Source organism: Crocodylus siamensis, chromosome 4, assembly GCF_052110815.1.
Source record: "Crocodylus siamensis isolate JL-2025a chromosome 4, ASM5211081v1, whole genome shotgun sequence".
NCBI lineage: Eukaryota > Metazoa > Chordata > Crocodylia > Crocodylidae > Crocodylus > Crocodylus siamensis.
The window spans coordinates 122017848-122036379 of record NC_143398.1 but is presented as its reverse complement, the minus strand read 5'-3'; the positions used below and the strand labels follow the sequence as shown (position 1 = coordinate 122036379).

General features: G+C 39.0%; 1 protein-coding gene across 25 annotated transcripts in view; it reads right to left on the bottom strand.

Moving 5' to 3' along the window:
• The window catches only part of SOX5 (SRY-box transcription factor 5), a 914829-nt gene that overhangs the window by 348174 nt on the left and 548123 nt on the right, over window positions 1-18532 (bottom strand). For 20 of the 25 annotated variants that reach the window (XM_090043598.1, XM_090043600.1, XM_090043606.1 and 17 more), the window contains one exon: window positions 1718-1949. In XM_090043598.1, the coding sequence (XP_089899724.1) occupies window positions 1718-1949 (232 nt within the window). The remainder of the gene's footprint in view (window positions 1-1717; window positions 1950-18532) is intronic. The other 5 variants (XM_090043594.1, XM_090043595.1, XM_090043597.1 and 2 more) reach the window with 1 other exon arrangement.

Below are 18532 nucleotides of genomic sequence, written 5' to 3'. Positions count from 1 at the left end.
GGTCTTTATTCATTTTTAAATTGTAAGACAGCAAAATCAAATTTAATAATTCAACCTTTATTCATGATAGTGTAAACTTATGTATTAGAGTATCTTGGGCAAAGGGAGAAAGGAAATAGATGAGTAAGTTATTGTGTCTAGGAAAGCAGCATCAGGGAATATTCTAACTTTGTCCAATAACTTAAATTTCTAAGGGTTTTTAATACAGAGCTTGTTACAAATGTGTAATGAGCTGTAAGGGCTTAAAGAACCTCGAGGATTTGTGGCAGACTTTTGTAACAATAAACTGTCACTTATTTTAGCATTCATTTGCAAAATCTTCAACCATGGTTCACTGCTTATCTATATTTAAAGTGAATTTATGACTGAATTCAACCTTTCCCGAAGCTATGAACTAACACGCATACCTATGCATTTTAGGCATTTTTATCCTTGCGGTATGGAGTGCTTCCAATGTACCTCCATCTTAAATTTCTACTTCTGTGTTTCTACTTCTGCCCACCTCCTGATTTTCTATCTTTATAAAAATGTGGTACTATATTCTGTAGTATGATATGGGCGAAATTACATAATCTTACAACATTGATGCTGCAGTATTTGTCTAGAACATGACACTGGGTTTCTTAGTAACTAAGATGAATCAGACCAAAGTGCATGGGATGGTTTGATGACGTGTATAAATGGGAATTTGAATGAAGACAACATAATTATTTTGATTTGAATCCAGGTCTTGTGGATCCTACAAAATAAGTAAAATCACAAATAAATAACTATGGGGTCTAAGAACAGGCATCAGTGTGTCACACTAACTTCTAAAATCAGCAGAATCCAAAGCTAAGTCTCCTCTGCCTTTCATGTGCCTAGGTAAGTGGCTCTCAAGCTGGGTGCCATGACACAGAGATGCTGTGGCCATCATGCCTCCCTTCCAGGAAGAACATGGAGGGCTGGACTGGAAAGTGGCTGCCATGGGAGGAGGTGCTCCTGACTGTATTAGATTTATCGTCACCCCCTCCTGTCTCCTGTTGCAGCCACATCCTGGTCTGGCCTCACACAGAAACAAGAGACATAGGTACTTTCACTTGGCCTAGTACAGAGGCAGTGCCGGAGCTGCAGCATCCTTAAAAGACGGGATGCTCCTGCCTGCATTATGCTTATCTAGGTTATCATTTATTAAGTTATCTGCACCATCTCCTGCTGCAGCTGCTTCTTGATCTGGCCCCACATGCACCTCCCGGAAAATGCAGTGCCACTAAATTCAGCAAAATTATGGCAATGTGCCATTAGCCTAAAAAGGCTGAGAACCACTAGTCTAGATGCTACATAAACCTCAGATCATAGGTGATACACCAAATGCTAGCCCAAATACTGCTATCACTTACAGTTCTTCAAATCTATTTACTATTAAGCAAAAAGTTACCTTTTAGATTTACACTAACATAACTAGAAGTAGATTGTAGCATCCTAACTGTATCTAGACAAAATAAGGTAATTGCAAAAAAAAAAAAGTGCAGTATGTACCTTAACTGAATGATTTATCTTTGAAAGTGGGGGGTAGAAATCAGCATAGTAAGGTCAGAGTTTTCACATTATTGTAATATGTTCTGTATGTGCAACTATGAACTGTATAGTGTATAAAGGACAGGTCTGGATGCCAAGCTATTGTAGACGCAGAAGTCAAAGAATGGGTGTAAGCACAATAGACCATGAGTGAACCTACCATTGTGTTGTGCTGAGAAGTGGGAGTCCTATGGCCACAATTCTCTTGACTCAGCAGAGAAACTGGCTGAAATTCCTCAGAGTGAGGCTTGTTGGGAAAACTCACATGCAAGGGAAGGTGAAAGGCTGGGAGCCCGTCACTCTCCTCTTCTTCCACTTTCTGTCTGCTTGTCACCATGGCTACCTCTCCATCTGCTTCCCCATACGGAGAGGCTGGTCGCTTGGAAGACATCCTGGAAGGAACAAAAGAGGAGAAAATAATGAAACCTCCAAATAAATCCTTAATGCCGTCATTGTGTGGTTAGGGGCCATTGTAACAGAAATGCCTTTTTTGTGCTGGCAGAGAGCAGGAAACCATCCAAATACCGCTGCAAAGCATACACAATTGGGAACAATGGCCAAGCAGGTAGCAACAGAACAGTGCTTGTTTGTTGTGAGAATAATACACTAATATAGCACTCTTGTATTCTGGCTCCTTAAACATGAAAATTCACCTAAGAACACCACATAATAAAATGCAATTCCTTTAAAAAAATACCCATCCAGCTATACATTTTCCAAGAGCTTATAGAAGATGGAATGCCTTCCAATGCAAACTACTGTCAACTTAGCTGTTAAGATCTATTTATTTTTAACAATACCCAAGAAAGCAAAATAAAATAAAAAGCTTGCTGTAAACCTAAATTTTCTGGCTTTTAAAACTCATTATCAACATGAAAGATTACAGATGTTATCGTATTGGTGGGAGAATTTTGTAAGGTTTGGTCTACTCTATACAGTTCTGCCAATATAGCTATAGCAGCTAAGAGTGTGAAAAGATGTCACCCCTGGCTGACATAGTTCAGTCAGCAACCTGGTGTCTCTCCTCTATGCTCATTAAGTCTGGAAGCTACTGTGTTAATAGAAGAGAACTTCTTCTGGAAAAGCATTTGCAATTGAGGAGGTCCTTTAGCAAGGCCCCTAGAAAAATACCTTCTGCCTTCATTTACCACACAGCTATTAAACAGTTTTGCTGGTTTAGTTCTGCTGGCAAAGCTGTGGTGGCAGCAGTCCTTTATCAGAAACAAGCCCTAAGATTCACACAAATGGAAAGGAATCTAAAATTCAGATGTTTATACAACTCTCTCAAATGCTTGACTCTATGAACACTGGAATCTAAAGCTTGCATGAAGACTTTATGAAGACGTCCAGTCTTTTCAATTTCCAATTAGATCCAAAATAAAGAAAGAACAACACCTGTACAAAACTTGCACAGAAAAGGCATAGAAAAGCATTTTCATTTAACACTTGGACCCACTCCCAACAATTTCAGAGATTAACAAAACAGTTCAGTTAACTTTCACATTTCTGTGCATCTGTTGTGTATATGCCAAAAAACCCATATAGCATGATAAAAACTAGTTTTCATTCAAACCAGAGAAAATAAAACATCTCTCAAAATAGTCTGATTCCATCGAATTTTCACCAGTCTTCATAACAGAGAGTTCTGAAGAGAGAACAGAAGTGTCCAAATGTCAGGATTTATCCAGACAAGGTTCTTTGGGTCATTCTTGTATCTTCTATTAGACCAACTCAAATAGTTGGGAAAATTCTTCTTTGCAAGCTTTCAGGCACAAACACCCTTTGTCACGCTGAGGAAGCATCTGCAGTTGGTGTGTGCTCTTCCAGGATGGAATGAATAGTATTTACCCAATACGGATTTACCCAAACTTTCTGAAATTTGCCATAACTAATCATTCCTCAGGAAAAGAAAGGCATGTGTTACAAAATGGAACTGTGATATAATAAGGAGCATTTGTAATAAGGAATGGAGTCTAAAGTAAATAAAAATAGTAACTTTAAAGCAAGGACTTATTCAGTCAGAACATAATCATGACAAGAAGAGAAGAGAAGAGAAGAGAAATGAAACAATATTTCTAAGAACAAAAAACAATACATAATGGAAAATGGGTATTCATGAGATAGGAAAGTGAACTCTATTGTAAATAAAAGTTGTAAGGGGAAGCTAAAGTGAGCAGTGCAACACAGCTCCTCCTCAAAAATCTAGCATTTCTGATTCTAATTACCCCTATTTTGATTTTCCACTTCACAGTTAAAGAGCTCTGTTTCAAAAGCCCAGCAGCCTCTTGAACCATGTGTGGGGCTGCTGTGATGTGGAGCATGTCCATACGATTTGGCATATTGAGCACGAAATGGTTCTTAGTGGCAGTCAACTGGGTCTGAAAACAAACAGTGACTTTAAACAGCCCTTTGTTGGGACTTATTTTGTTTCTAATGATCTCATTTTGAGTGCTGCTGCCTGAGCCAATTTAGATTATATTAAGAAAAGTCAGACCAAAAAATCCCCCACCAAAACCCACACTCAGTTGCATACCTCCAGTTTTTCTGAACATCACCTAATGTCTATATGTAGAGAAACAATCTGTATTTTCTGTGACTGTTTGACTTAGTCCAACAGATTAGCACTTTATACATCCTACCTAAATTCTGTTTTCTAGACTCTCCCACCTACATGCCTGCGGAGAAACATACGCACATAAACAGAGTTCATTAGATGCACTTGCTGGCGTCTTGTATTAGGTGTGATACCTCAGGATTCTACAGCCATGTGTGAAGCGGTGGGGTCCTCATCATGCTGCTGCAGCATCCACATCACTCCCCACTAATTTTAATCTGAGCTACTCATATTCTGCAAGGAATAAAGTGAACGACCAATTGAAGTGTCTGGCTAATGATCCAGAGACATGAATTTAAACTTTGGTCCAGACTCCTGTCAAAGCCCCCACCCCTGGGGAACTCAGATGCAAATGGATACCTGGTCTTTTGGGCTAGGGAATTAAAGGCAATCAGAAGTGATGCTAGCCACCTTGCTTCTTTGTGTGCTGTTGGATACGGAAACTAACATGCTTTAACTGCATATTCAGTGTACCGCTACTTCAGTGTATTGTAAGCTTGTATGATTTTTCCTTCAGTAGAAGAACCACATATCTATGGTTTAAGTTATTTTAAAGAGACTTGAGCTGTCTCCATTTTTGGTTACCCAACCTGACATTTAAAAGATTTGATCTTTAGAAAGTTTCCCTCTCGAAAACAAGGTCTTTCAACTAAATTTGGGCATTCAAAAACTGAGGCACTAGAAGTCATTAGTCATTTAGTCGTCCTACATTTTCAGGTATCCCATGGGATACATCTCATGAAACCACTGGAAATACTGTAAACTACTGACCATGATGCACATGGTTAGGATGATCCTCTATTATCCATGGTTAAAACCTTTTACCTACAATGAGGACCTCTACTGCACATTCTGCATCCAAGTTGTTGCACAGTTTTTACAGATGTCTACCCATACTAAGTGCAACCTATGTCATATGTCTCCACTGTGCAATAAGGACAGAATAACTTTACTGAGTAAAAAGCTGCTGAATTCACAGATCTGCTGACTCAATCTGTGGACATATAGCTTCCACTACAGTGTTCAATTGACAGACTGGATTCATCACAGCCTCCTTCTGACCCCTCTCTAGGAACATCATTGTTTCCAAAATGAACAATTTCAATTTTTGAAGTAAAGTAAAAAGAAGGTGGGGCAGGACAAATAACAGACCCATTCTTACTTATATTTTAATAACATCAAATACTATATTTTTGGAACACATAAGTCCATGGCCTCCCTCCAGTTTGCACTGGCCTTCAGAGAAAATAGGATGCACATGTGGAACTACTTGTATGACCTAGCTTCAGATGAACTTTCTACATATCAATCATGTGTACAGATTGAACCATGTTGGGGGGGGCGGGGAATCCAGAGGGGGTTCAGTGGTGTGGTTGCATCCCTACCTTTTAGACCACAGTATGAGAGCAGCAGGCAGGTAATTTCTTTTAAATTCCCCAAACCAGATAAGAATCTTTCTACCTCTCTTGGTACCCTTTCCTTTCCCTCTATGCTCACAGGCATCTCTTATACCTTCCCTTCCCCTGCCAGCTACTGTCCCTGTCCTCCAGGGTATTTCTTGCAAGCTTGGGAGCAGGCTCAAGAAAGGGAACGCACCTGCTGCTATCATTGCCCCTGGCTGAGCCTGACTCCTTCAGCAGCCACAGCCTCAGCTGGAATGGGGCAGAAGCAGCTGGGATAACAGTGGTGGTTACAGATTGGTATCCCCTTCTGTGCCCAGAGGCCTAAGTAGGGTGGGGGCAGGGAAGGAATGGAAGGGGTGCAGAGAAGGAGAGGTGGAGATTCTTACCTGATTTGGGCACTTAAAAATAGAACCCTGGCTGATGCTCCTGTAATAGGGTGTGCCTGCCCTAGTGGAAAAGGGTGGGAGCAAGGAAGTGTAGCTACCCTTGCAGTGCAGGTCACTGTTCTTGCAACCCACCTCCCTTTTTAAAATTCCTGGATCTGCCTATGATCATGTGGGTGGAGTGGCTGTAATCATTACTGTAGTCAATATGAGCCAGGTACAGTTAGGCTCTGTAGGAACATTATTGCCACCTTGGGCAATACTACATAGAATTATACCAATTCTGTTATTGTGTACATACTGGAAACCCCTATAAGAAAAGGAAATATATTTTAAAACAAACAAACAATTTCAACCTAAAACTCCTTCCTAAATGGCAGTAAGCATGAAAGCATCAAATTGTTCTGATTGGTTTAGAGGCAGAAAACAACATGAGCAAAGGTAAATTCATTCACAGCTAGTTGTTTCATTTTTTTCTGCGGTTTTTGGTCCCTCTTACGAATTTTTAACACATTCACATTCTGTATTTTTAAATTCTCTTCTTTTTCACTTATTTTCAACATCTTAATTTTCCTATGGGGCCTAAAGCTGGGTTTTAAATGAGATTTCCATATCCTACATACAAGTAAAGCTTAGCTCAAGTTATAAATAATACACAAAGAAAAATGGTTAAATACTAATAGATAGCCTTGCTGCTCAAAGTTCTTTCAGGTGTTTTCTTTTTTGTCTGATATTGATAAAATTAGGTACTAGCTAAGAACAGATCACAGTAATATAACACAGAAGTAGAAACATCTTAGGTCCTACCCTCAGCCAATGAAAATCCATCAGGTGGCCAGCCGAAGATCTACCTTTTAAATTTTGCTAAGTGTGCAAGAGAAATTTCTGCAGTCAGTTACATGACTGCAAATAACACGTTCACAACAGGGAGCAAAAATAGCACATTAATATCAAAATAAGATATGGCATGGATGAAGACAGGCAATTCTTGACCAAATTCTGAGCTTGTATGCATACCTCCCATTTAAGTCAAAATGTCTCTAAGGATAGAATTTGGTCCTTATAATGATTTTATACAAGAGAGTTAAGAGCAGAATTAGAACTAAATCTTTACCTTCCACCACTCCATTCTTCTGAATACAAACATAAGACACCATTCAACAAACTGGGAGCAAATATTAATATTTTGAGACGCACTTGAGGCCACAAAGTTCAGAATTGGATTTACATAGTACATTTGGGTACGTGCAGCCACTGTTTAGCTGCTTGTAAAGATAGGTAAAGGCCACAATATGTGGATCTATATTTGTTCTGAACTTCTCCCAGTGTTGGGGTGGAATTGAGGATTTAATTCCAACATTTTAGTTCAGACCCACCTCAATTTTCTTACAAGAAATCTGTTCTTTTAAGAAGTGTATTTTGATTTGATGTGCAGAAGACATAGTTAATAGAACTTGTTTTATGAAGCTGACAAATAAATATTCTATCAGTAGCTACTAGGTCTGTGCGAAGCGGCTAGTATGTGCTTCGGATTCGGATTTTGGCCGATTCGGGGGACAGTGATTTCATTCAGTGATTCGAATCACTATCCTGAATTGATTTGACCGAATCTAATTCAGAGATTTGGCTACCACAAAATCAGCTGAATCTCCAAATCCAACAGGCCGCATTCCTCACTGGCTCTCCCAGCTCTTTCAACAGCTGCCCTGCCTGGCCCCAGCATCCCATCTCTTTAAAAAAACAAAGCCCAGCACTCACTGACTGCTGCCAGGTGGGGGAGGCAATCTCCACTTCCCCCCACTGCCCTGTACTGCATGGGGGGCTATGCCACAAGCCCCTGTCAACTGCCTGCTCTCCCAGCCTCCCCACCCCCCATGGCTGACCACCCAGTCCCAGCATCCTGGCTCTTAAAAAATAAATAAATAAATAAATAAGGCCCAGCACTCACCGGCTGCTGCAAATCGATTCAGACCTTTTTGATTTGGATTTGGAGATTCGGCCACTGAATTGGGCCAAATCTCCTCCAAATCAAATCAGCACCCAAAGCTTTGCACAGCCCTAGTTGTCACATTTTAGTGCAGGGAAAATTTATTCTTCTTACTTATGCTTCTCCAAACCATAATCTACAAATTCTTTATGGGAGCCGATTCTATATGGTATCCACATGTCTATGGTCTTTAAACAGGAACCCATGAAAGAGTCCCTTTACTTCACCTCACTGTATCTTTTTTGAATAACTTGATATATAGCTGCCTGCCAAACATAAATCCAAGGAGGAACCCAATATTCAAGGAGCTGGTGCCCTCTAGCAAACCAACAACATCAACCCAATTCAACTGCTTATGCCATAGTATTATGAAACTCTAATCTTGTTACATTCAGCAAAATACTCCAGAAGCATTTCAGATATCCACAAAAGCTGTTGGAGAAATGGCTTATCCGTGTCTTAAAAAGTGACACACATGGATGTGTCAGGAGAAAAAGATATGAGGCTGTAAATCTTAACTTGTTGTGGAATTAATTAAAGGATTCATCAATCATTACGCAGCTAACACTGCACATATACAGCTGAAATCCCATCATCTGCCACAACCTACAGCAATCTACAGGTTAAAAACTCCCAAAGTCCTTCTGTTCAGACTATTTATAAATGACTTTGTATAATCTAGCATTAAGACCTGTAATTATAAAATAGCATTAAAACAGGCCTGCATAGTTATGGATAATTATAGTTGGTACACTTTTTAAAGAAATAAAAAGCTTTTCCATTCAAATGCAGGCTTTGCCTTTTTGACAGCTTCAAGTCCACAGGATGCAGAGAGATGATTTAAATTGTACATCAAAATTTTGACTGTGCAAGACTTTCTTTTTCCTTATCAAGAGAGGCATTGTTGTTTTCTCACCATAACCAAGCATGACAGTACCTGACTGGAGTCATGCAGTCAGTTTCCAAATCAGTGTGAAAATGTTCACCTCCTGAGTTTCTTTGGCAGCTAAAAGCTGAGCCCTCATAAGCAGAGTTTAAACACTCGAGCCCCTTCTCTGGGTAGCAGACAAAGAACTTCATTTTGGGGCAAGGATGGACCTACCGGAAAAGCTAGCTGAGTTCTTACCTTCGTAAGCAGCAATTTAGGGGACAACCCAAACAAGGTTATGTAAATGAAGCCATTCCTTAAGGGCCTGATTACAAATCAATTGATATCAATGAAATTATTCTCGTCGATTACAGTGGACTTTTGATCAAACCCCTTTGTTCAATCTGCAAGGCCATCTTCCTTTAATCAACTTAGTATTTACAGAAGAGGCTAGATCTGAAGTCCTGGAGACTCTCTGTTCTTCCATAGAAGACACAGATGGGTAACAATATCATTTTATTTATACATGCATACATTATCAGTGCTTATCCATACTCTCACCAATGTGCCTTAACTCGCACTGAGAGTGTCACGACTTTCTGTTCAAGGTTATTCAATCTATGACCTCCTTGTAGACACTCCAAAGGAGGGTTCCTAATTAATGTTAATGCTTGTAGAAATTTTGGCCCCAATACTTCCATGTTTTCTTACACTGATTAAGTAGTAACTTTCTAAATATATGATGCTACTCAGTTGGATAGGACTACCTATATAATCATAAAATATTGCTCATTATGAGTAAGGTGACAGAATCCGGCCTTGTGTCCCACTGCAACTCTGATACAGGCTATAAAAACAGGATTCATAGGGTATAATTTTAAGTTTCCAGCTGCCCAGATTAAAACCTTTTTAATGGATTTATTTTTTCAGTTAAAAATGGAAACCAAAATCTCTAATTTGCTAATCAATAAAAATGTGTGCACATGAGTTAAAGGGAAAAATGTTTCTGAGCTGTCACTCACACCAGGGCAGAATAATCAGTTAATTATTACTTTCTCAGACTATATCAGTCAGCCACCTTTTTTGAAATGCAAGCATGTTGAAAAAAAATTACATTATTAAAAATAACAAGATTTTGAAGAGGGTAAATAAGCAGACCCTCAAAATGAAAGAAAACTTCACTATGCTACAGGTTCTATGACAGATTTTGTGCAGAAACTTATAGCAGAATGAAGATCAATCCCTATACTTAAAGTTACTTAAGAATTTCCACTTTTTACCTCCGTTCTAGATTCTATTCTGTTGATTTTTTTCACTTTCTAGACTTGACATTTCCTTGAAGACTTTTTTTTAACTGAGATTAAGCAAAAAATGATTCAATTGATTGATTCAGAAGAATGGGAGAAAATTTGTCTTCTCTAATTTTTTTTTGGTTCATTTTAAAAAAGAAAATCTCTGTTGTAAAAATGGGTTTGGGAAAGAAAGCTGGTATTTGTCAAAGTAACTGTTCATTTTTAGGTAGACAAGTTTTTGTGTTTCAGGTTTCAACCAGGCTGAAACTGGTTTCATGTTGAAAATTCTCTACCAAAGCTTTTCTTCAAGTAAAGTTTCCAGGGGATATGCCTGAAAAATTAAAATTGTGAGCGAGTGAATGTGTACATGTGTGTGTGTGTGTGTGTGTGTGTGTGTGTCTGAAATGAAAAACTGGAATTCTCCATAGGTAATATTAACATATTAACATTTGCAATTTTAAAAAAATATTTTCATATAGTGAAATATCATTATACATCCAAGCTTAATTAAAAGACTTCAAATGCTCTGGAGAAAAAGATGCACAATACACAACCACAGCATACAAAACAGACAGATTTTCACTGACTTTGTACAGAATACAGCTAAAGAAGACTGCACTTTGTATATGGATAACTTAGCTGTGCATGCAATGTAATCGTTAATGTGTCTTGGCAGAAGCTAAGAGCTTCAGCCCCAACCAAAAGCATACTATACAAGGTGATTAAAGAACTTCTGCCAAGATGACAGGCTCTATTCCCTTAATCTGTATCTGGTAGACTGTATATAATTCTATCTCATTTATAGATCTTAATACAGGGAATATATTGTTGACCCTGTTTTATCATTGCCTTGCTGAGGAATGTCACTTTCGAGTGACTCCCCCCAAATCATATACAGCAATAAATATCAGCTTCAGGAAAAGAATCAAGTATTCTTTGGGATCTGCCAAATTTACTAGACTGCCACACCTTGTAACAACTCTATTATGTATCAATTTAAAGACGCAAAAAATCAAACCTGTTCACAGAACATTTCTGTAGCATTTCCTTTTGGCTTTTGAAGATTATTGTATTTCTGAAAGAACTAGGTTCAAAACTTGGACTTTTACAGAACTCTCAGCCAGAGAAAAGCCTAATAATCAAAATGTGCCTGCAATCACAGGATACATCCTAATGAAATGGTGCAGTGTCAAACACGATGAGCATCTATCAGCACAAACTCTGAAACAGCAGGATGCAGCCATTGTTGGTATTTCAAGTAAACTGAGCCTGATCACTGGCTTCTTTCATTCAAAAAGCCTCTGCTTGGATGATCTTGAATTAAATCCACAAGCTCACTTATTTTCTAGTATGTCCTGTGAATTAGCTCTTGCCTCCTTTTATTTCTTTACTGTTTATCCCTTTTCAGCCACTCCTTTTACTCTTCCATTCTTCAGTACTAAACTGTAACCTATTTTACTTTACTTCTTTTCACTTTACCTTCCCTCCCCCACATCCTCATAACACAGGTGAAATTGCAAGGGGATGGAAGATGGTTGTTTTGTTAGTTTCCCTGTAAAGAATGACCAGCTGGCCAGGGTTAGGATAACAGAATGTCAGAATAGCACCACATTAGGTAATCTGCCAATTGAACTACAAATTAGGATTAGATTAAATAAGAGAATCAGAATACTCTTCATTGTGGAACTATTGCATAAACTACCTTTTGGAAAAAAACTCAAGAATTTCTCTACCAACCTATTGTCACTACGTCAGAAAAGTGTTCTGTCTACTGGAAAGAGTATATATAATCCATCCATGTAGATACACAATGTCCAACAATATCAGCATGAAATAGAACTGATAAACCTCTAAAAGTTCCATTTATTACTAAGATGTGCAACAGAGTTTTGGTTTGCAAGGTTAACTATTGCTAAACTTCAATTCTGCACAGTACCGAATGGCTTACTCTCTTACCCATTCATGATCACTGCTTAATTTTATACAAAATCTCTAGAAGCTTAATATTAAACAATGATCAGTTTTAGTTGTACTCAACATTAACATTACTAATTTTCTCCACCAACAGAAGCCTTGATTTCAGGATGATGAGCCATTCTTTTGACTGAAACACAGCCAGACTGTGACAGTCATCTTTCCCACTCTTCTGTGCTCTCAGACACATAAAGACATTACTTAATAATGTGACTTCCAAACAAAGAGCTAACCAGGTCCACATCCCTTCCATTTTCCTCACTCTCCCTCTTTATTAGTAAACTACCTCTTATTTATTTTTTAAACTATTTTCATATATAATTATTTAGAACCTGTAGTTAGGGAATCTGTAACACTGAATTACTCTAAAACAATTCCAGAGTGCTGTTCTATTTCACACTAAATGAATTTCATCATATCTAAGTTCAATATAAATAGTCACCATTACATTTATATATAATTCTACCAAACACACATACATAACTTCATGCAAAAACTTCCTTGAGTACCTTTACACATTCCCAGGAACATTACCTATATTTGTGCTTTAACTATCAAATGTAACTATAAATGCTGTTCTCCCTATAATTATACACAGGCTTGCTATATTAATGTCTTTCATATACACATACATACATGACAAGCAGAAACATATCCAAATACAGGCAGAAAGACACAGGTATATCTGAATGAAGTGTATAGTTACATAATTATTAACAGTTTCAATGTCTAATTTTACAACATTGAAATTATTGGGTGTTTTATTACTAACTTCAGTAGTAGCAAAACTAGGACCTCAGTACAAAATTGTGTACGCATCGGTGTACTATATTATCAGAACTGAACGTATGTGTGTGTGTTTATGTGTATGTATGTACATATGCACATGGAGTAACAACTGTAATTAATGTAATGATTTTTTTTTCAGCTGCTTGGAACTTCTAACAATTTTTAAAATCTTTTTGATTTTCATATTGCAAGCAGGTTCCCAACCCAAAAACAAATATTCTTTGGAAGTTAAAGAAGGAACAATCAAGTTGATATAGAAAACATGAGAAAAAATTAGCAGGGAATACCTATAATCTCTTTCCCATTGTGTTAACAACAACAACAAAGTACACCCATTTTTCTGACAAGGAGATAGTTCTGAAGTAAAGATGCTCCTTTTCTGAAGACACCAAAAATGCTGTGTGTGAAGGTTGGTGTTGAACAAAAAACAAAATAAACAGCTATTTAAATATTTCTGTAACAACATTTTAAAAAAATATTTAAATTAGTAAAGCTACAAGCTTAATGTTCTCCAAGCATTCTATTGGCTCTGTGTGATTATGTCTCACTTCAGATTTTATAGTCATTTCTCCTTTCCTCTAGCAGGTAAGACTGAATATGGAGTAAAACAGAAAGGTGCTTCAAATGAAGCAAAGGCTCTTCTCACATTGACTGCACATAATGTACATTGCAGAGTATTTTTCTGCCATTCTTTAAATGGTTGACTACGGTTTTATTTGAATTTAATCTGCATTTTAATTTTCAAAACCATGGAAAATAAGGAAACTGCATTTGAAAAGCATCATAATGAATTGCACCAGTTATAATTGCACAACCAACCTTAACTTTTGCTGTCTTCTGTTTTCTGAGTATCCCCTATTCAGCATTATTGTTTATATGCACATATGCACACATGTACCACTGTACAGTGGTGCATGTGCGTAGACCTCAATGAAACCCTGAAAGCATGTCTGTTGGGAGATTTGGCTGAGGTAGTACCTGGCAAGTTTCAGTCTAAAAGAAAACAAGTTGTAAAAGTTATAACCAGCTATAAATGACCCTTTAGAGTGCACCCTACCTACAAACATTGCTACGGCATCTACAAAAATCTCTATAAACAACCATATATGTATACAAGCGTTCCAAATGAAAGTCAGTTAACTCATATCAAAAGGAGACACATTTCTAAATAGACCACTCACCTTTAGCACTTTAAGAAGTCTCTATGTATTTATAAAACTTAAAATAATAAGAACTAAACACTGTTGTAAAAAGGTGCCCACTTTAAAATATTTGTAAGTGAAAAGAGGGACAAAAAAAAATTCTTCAAGCAAGAATCTCTCATTCCAGGAAAACTGAAAGGAAGTCTGCCATTTACCCTTCCATAGGTACTTTGTCTACCTTCATGTCTGTTGTTCAGTAGTAATTCCCATAAAGCTCTACAAAGACCCAGCTGTACAAACCCATGCTGTCAAAGAACACAGTTAAGGGATTGATAAAACAGGGAGGGGTGTCTAACATGTTGACCACTGACTGAGCTTATGAGGATAAAGGAGCCTTGATGGAGAGAAGTAATCATCCATTGCTGTTTGTTTATTTTACCTCCTCCACCACATACTGGAACCTTTTTTGTTTTTTCCATTACCAAAACCATCCCCCCACTGAGAGGCCTTTGTGATCTAAAAGGGGCAGAGCCCCTCTTTCTTAACACTGGCAAGTTTATGTAGGCAGCTTCATTCAAACACATCTTAAAATAAACACTTGGCTTCTTCCCCTGCATCACACTGTCCACACACTGTTTTCAAAGGCACTTTTTAAAATTCAGCACAAAAATGTATTTGCATTGGATTATTTTTACCACGATTTATTAAAACAGTTGAGCAGTTTGAGACTAATACTGCTGTGGAGGTTTAACTTGATGCAGGAGCTATGTTCTGCTAAAAAAGGTGGACTACAGTAAACAAAACCTAACTGATATTGCTATCCAAAGTGGTACAGCCATTTTCCTGCACAGATCACTTTGAAAGAAAACCCTGTTGCTGTCCCAATTAGAGATGAACCCAATTAGGTGAATCAGAATCAAGATGCTTAGGTGTAAAATAAATATCACAACTCGTATAATGATTGTTCCCATAAAGGGAAGACTATAAAGTGTACTTTTAGCTTGATTTTAGTAATACTGTGGGCCTGCAGGCTCCACTGGCAAAGAACAGGTACAGCATAGAAAACATAAGGCAAAGATTTTCTGAGAAGGCCATGAAAATGTCTCAACTTTGCATTGGGAGGACCACTTCTGGAAAGGGGGAAGATACGTCATTCTCCATGCCCAGTCAATGCCTGGTTTCTCTGCTGCAAATGAGGAGCTGATTAGGGCTAATTATGGTCATTTTTGTGATGTGAGTATGTTTAAACTAGCAAATTAAGGAAAAACGCAGACTAATTTCACGCAGGCCACTGAACAGCCCTTGACTATCACTTAACACGAGGCCAGTGAATAGTAACAACTTCCATCATTATTGACTCAAGCTGGATTCAAACTGGCACCATCAGGAAGATGCAACAGGAAGGGCCTCATGTCTGATTACTACTTCTAAAAGTTAAAGCATGGCTTATAAATCAGGCAGGCAGGCAGCTAGCAAGTTCTCCAAATTGTTTAATCATACTTAGGACACAGGATAATTCTACTGGTTAGAAAGTATCATAGAGACAGAACTCTGCAGCAATATGCCTTTGGTGCAGACCATTTGTTTAGCAACAGGTACAGTGAAATTGTTATCAGGTAGACAAATACTCTCCTTCACACCCACGAGATATCAGTCTAGTGCAAGAGTGGGCAAAATCTAAACCACAGGCTAAATTTGTGCACCCAAAGTGTTCTGTCCAGCCCATGGCAGGTTCCTCAGTCCCACCTAGCCTAGGTGTGTGTGTGGGGGGGGGGGGGGAGGGGGGCGGGGGGGCATTGCATCTGGTCCTGCCACCCTCAGGTGCCCTGCAGGGCAGGGTGAGGCAAGGCAGCAGCTGGATTTGTTTCCTGGCAGTCCCAGCAATGGCAGGTCCTTCCAGCTGCTGCCACTTTCAGCCTTCCTGCCCAGACATCATAGTCTATTCACCCTACACCCATCAGTGGGGGTGAGTCCTGCACGGGCAGGGCACATGGTCAGGTGTCTGAAATGGGGCCACAGGTGGGCAGGGAGTGTCATCCAGGAGTGGGATGGGTGGGCACAGCCAGGATCACAGGGCAGTGACATGGTGGAGCCAGGCCCTGGTACAGAACCATGATCTGCTGCCCACATTTTTCTGCAACAGACATCACTTCCATGGGCAGGGGTGTGTGGGGAGCAAATCGTGGCCCTGCCCTGGGTCCCATCCCTACACTGTCACCACCCTGTGATCCTGGATCCGAACCTACCCACCCATCCCTCTCCTAGATGTAGGTCCCTGCCTGCCCATGGCCCTATCCCATCTACCTGGCCATGTGCCCTGCCCACGTGGGTCTGAGCCATTCTCCATGGAGACCCTGTGATTGTGGGGTGGTAAAAGCACAGGGCCAGGGTCCAGAACAGAGCCACAATCTGCTCCCCACATGTCCCTTCCCATGGAAGCAGCACCCATCACGGGGGCATGTGGGGAGTGGATCATGGCCCTTCCCTGGGCACCCAGCCCCACACTGTCACTACCTCACAATCCCAGTGCTGCCCACCCATCCTGCTCCCATATCCTCCTCCCGATCCTCCCGTGGCCCCACTGCAGCCACCCAGCCCAGCATGGATCAGAACCACTTAGGGAATTTTGGTGAGATATTTGTGGGGGGTGGGAGACGCTGATCTGGCCCATGACAGCTCACCAAAACTCCTTAAATAGCCCTCCAGCCCAAATAATTACCCACCCCAGTCTAATTCAATGGTTCTCAGACATTTTTGGGTCATGTAGCTTTTCCTGAGTTTATAATTTTGCTGAGTACTCCTATGATTCTATGTTATAAGAATAAAAATCACTCTATATTACAATCATACACTGTACGTTCTTCAACAAACTGAGAGATTGGGTCGAATTATTGTTAATCTGTTTCTTATTCATTTTCTTCCATTTATATTTTTACTTTGCCTTCTGCTTTCTCATTCCTCCCTCTCATGCACACTCTAGAAAGTCACCATATGGTCCCCAGGGGCCTCTGTATCCCAGTTTAAGGAATACTCATCTAATAAACAGAACCCAGTATTTAGATTGAAAGATCCTTGATTCTGCACCAGTTCTGTTACTGACTTCCATTTTTGACCCTACACATATTATTTAACCTTCTTATGGCTTTGTTTCTCCATCTCTGCAATATGGATAAAAATGTTTAATCACTTCATAGAAGTATTTTGAGATCTATCAATTTTAAAAATAAAATAAAATACTGTACTGATGCCAACTGTTGCTATTTTTAGTTTAACAAAATCAAGGGAGTAGAACAAGAACAATGCAGTTTCATTATTCATTTATGTTTTTATGCAACTATTTCTATGAAAGTCAGGAGAGAAAGGCTTGGAAGGTATTAAATCCTCTATTTATTTACACTCTTGTAAAGCTGCAAAGTGAGGTTTCTACATAGTGCCCTGCCAATGACCTGAAGAGATTATCATCTTTAGGAGGTGGGGCAAAGAAGTTACTCACTTTCATACAAATTCATTCATCTTTCTTTACACAACAGAAATAGATTCATAATAGAAAAAGTTGAATTTACTGACAGAACACTTAGCTACAGCACCATTTTGGAGTCTATTTATTATACCCTCTATTACTAGATCCCTTTTTGCAAACCCTCATCATGGACTACACTTCAACTTGTCCCATTAACAGCTTCACAATGATTATTTTTATACTACTAATTAAACAAACCATACTTTTTTTCTTCTTGAAACAATTATCATTATGCCCATTTTACAGATGGAAAACAAGAGTTATGAAGGCCAGTTCTGCTCTTGTTAATGCAACAGTTAACTTCCTTTGGCTTTGCATGCGCACAAGTGACCTAGTCCAAAATCACCAGGCAAATCAGGGCAAAACTGGAATTTTAGAGCCCAAGGGTCCTAATTACCAGCTTCCTCCTTTAATCACTGGACCACAATGACTCTCAATTAGCACAGCCAATATAGGAGTCAATGAAATGAAGTATTAAGGAGGTGGGGAAAAGTTGGAAAGGAAGACAGCCCTCCTCCAAGCCCTTTGCTGAGCATTTTTGCAAGACAAATACATTCAGATTTGAAGTTCATTCCAGTTCTTAATGATTCTGGTAGTTTTTCAAAATTGGTGACTCCCATTGAATGTTTAAGTCATTACAATGCTACCTTCCATATCTAATGATCACTCATTCACAAGCTAGAGGCTGGCAATAAGCATACCTTACTTGCGTCTCTGGTTTACCCTCTTTCTTTTTAATTTGTTAGTACAAAAATATTGCTATAAAGCTGTAAACTATAATCTGAAGTCTCAGAGATTTAGGAGCATTCTTAAATCTTTTTGCTGTTGTTTTTTCACCTCACAGTCCACACAGAGAAGATAGGGGCAAGGAAAGGACAAAATGTGTGCAGATCGCTTATTATTCTTCAGCCCACAAAATTTGATATGGATGTGGAGAAAGAATCAAAATTCTTAAAAGTATTTATGCACCTGAAAGTGCTAAAATGATTTATGGTATTATGTA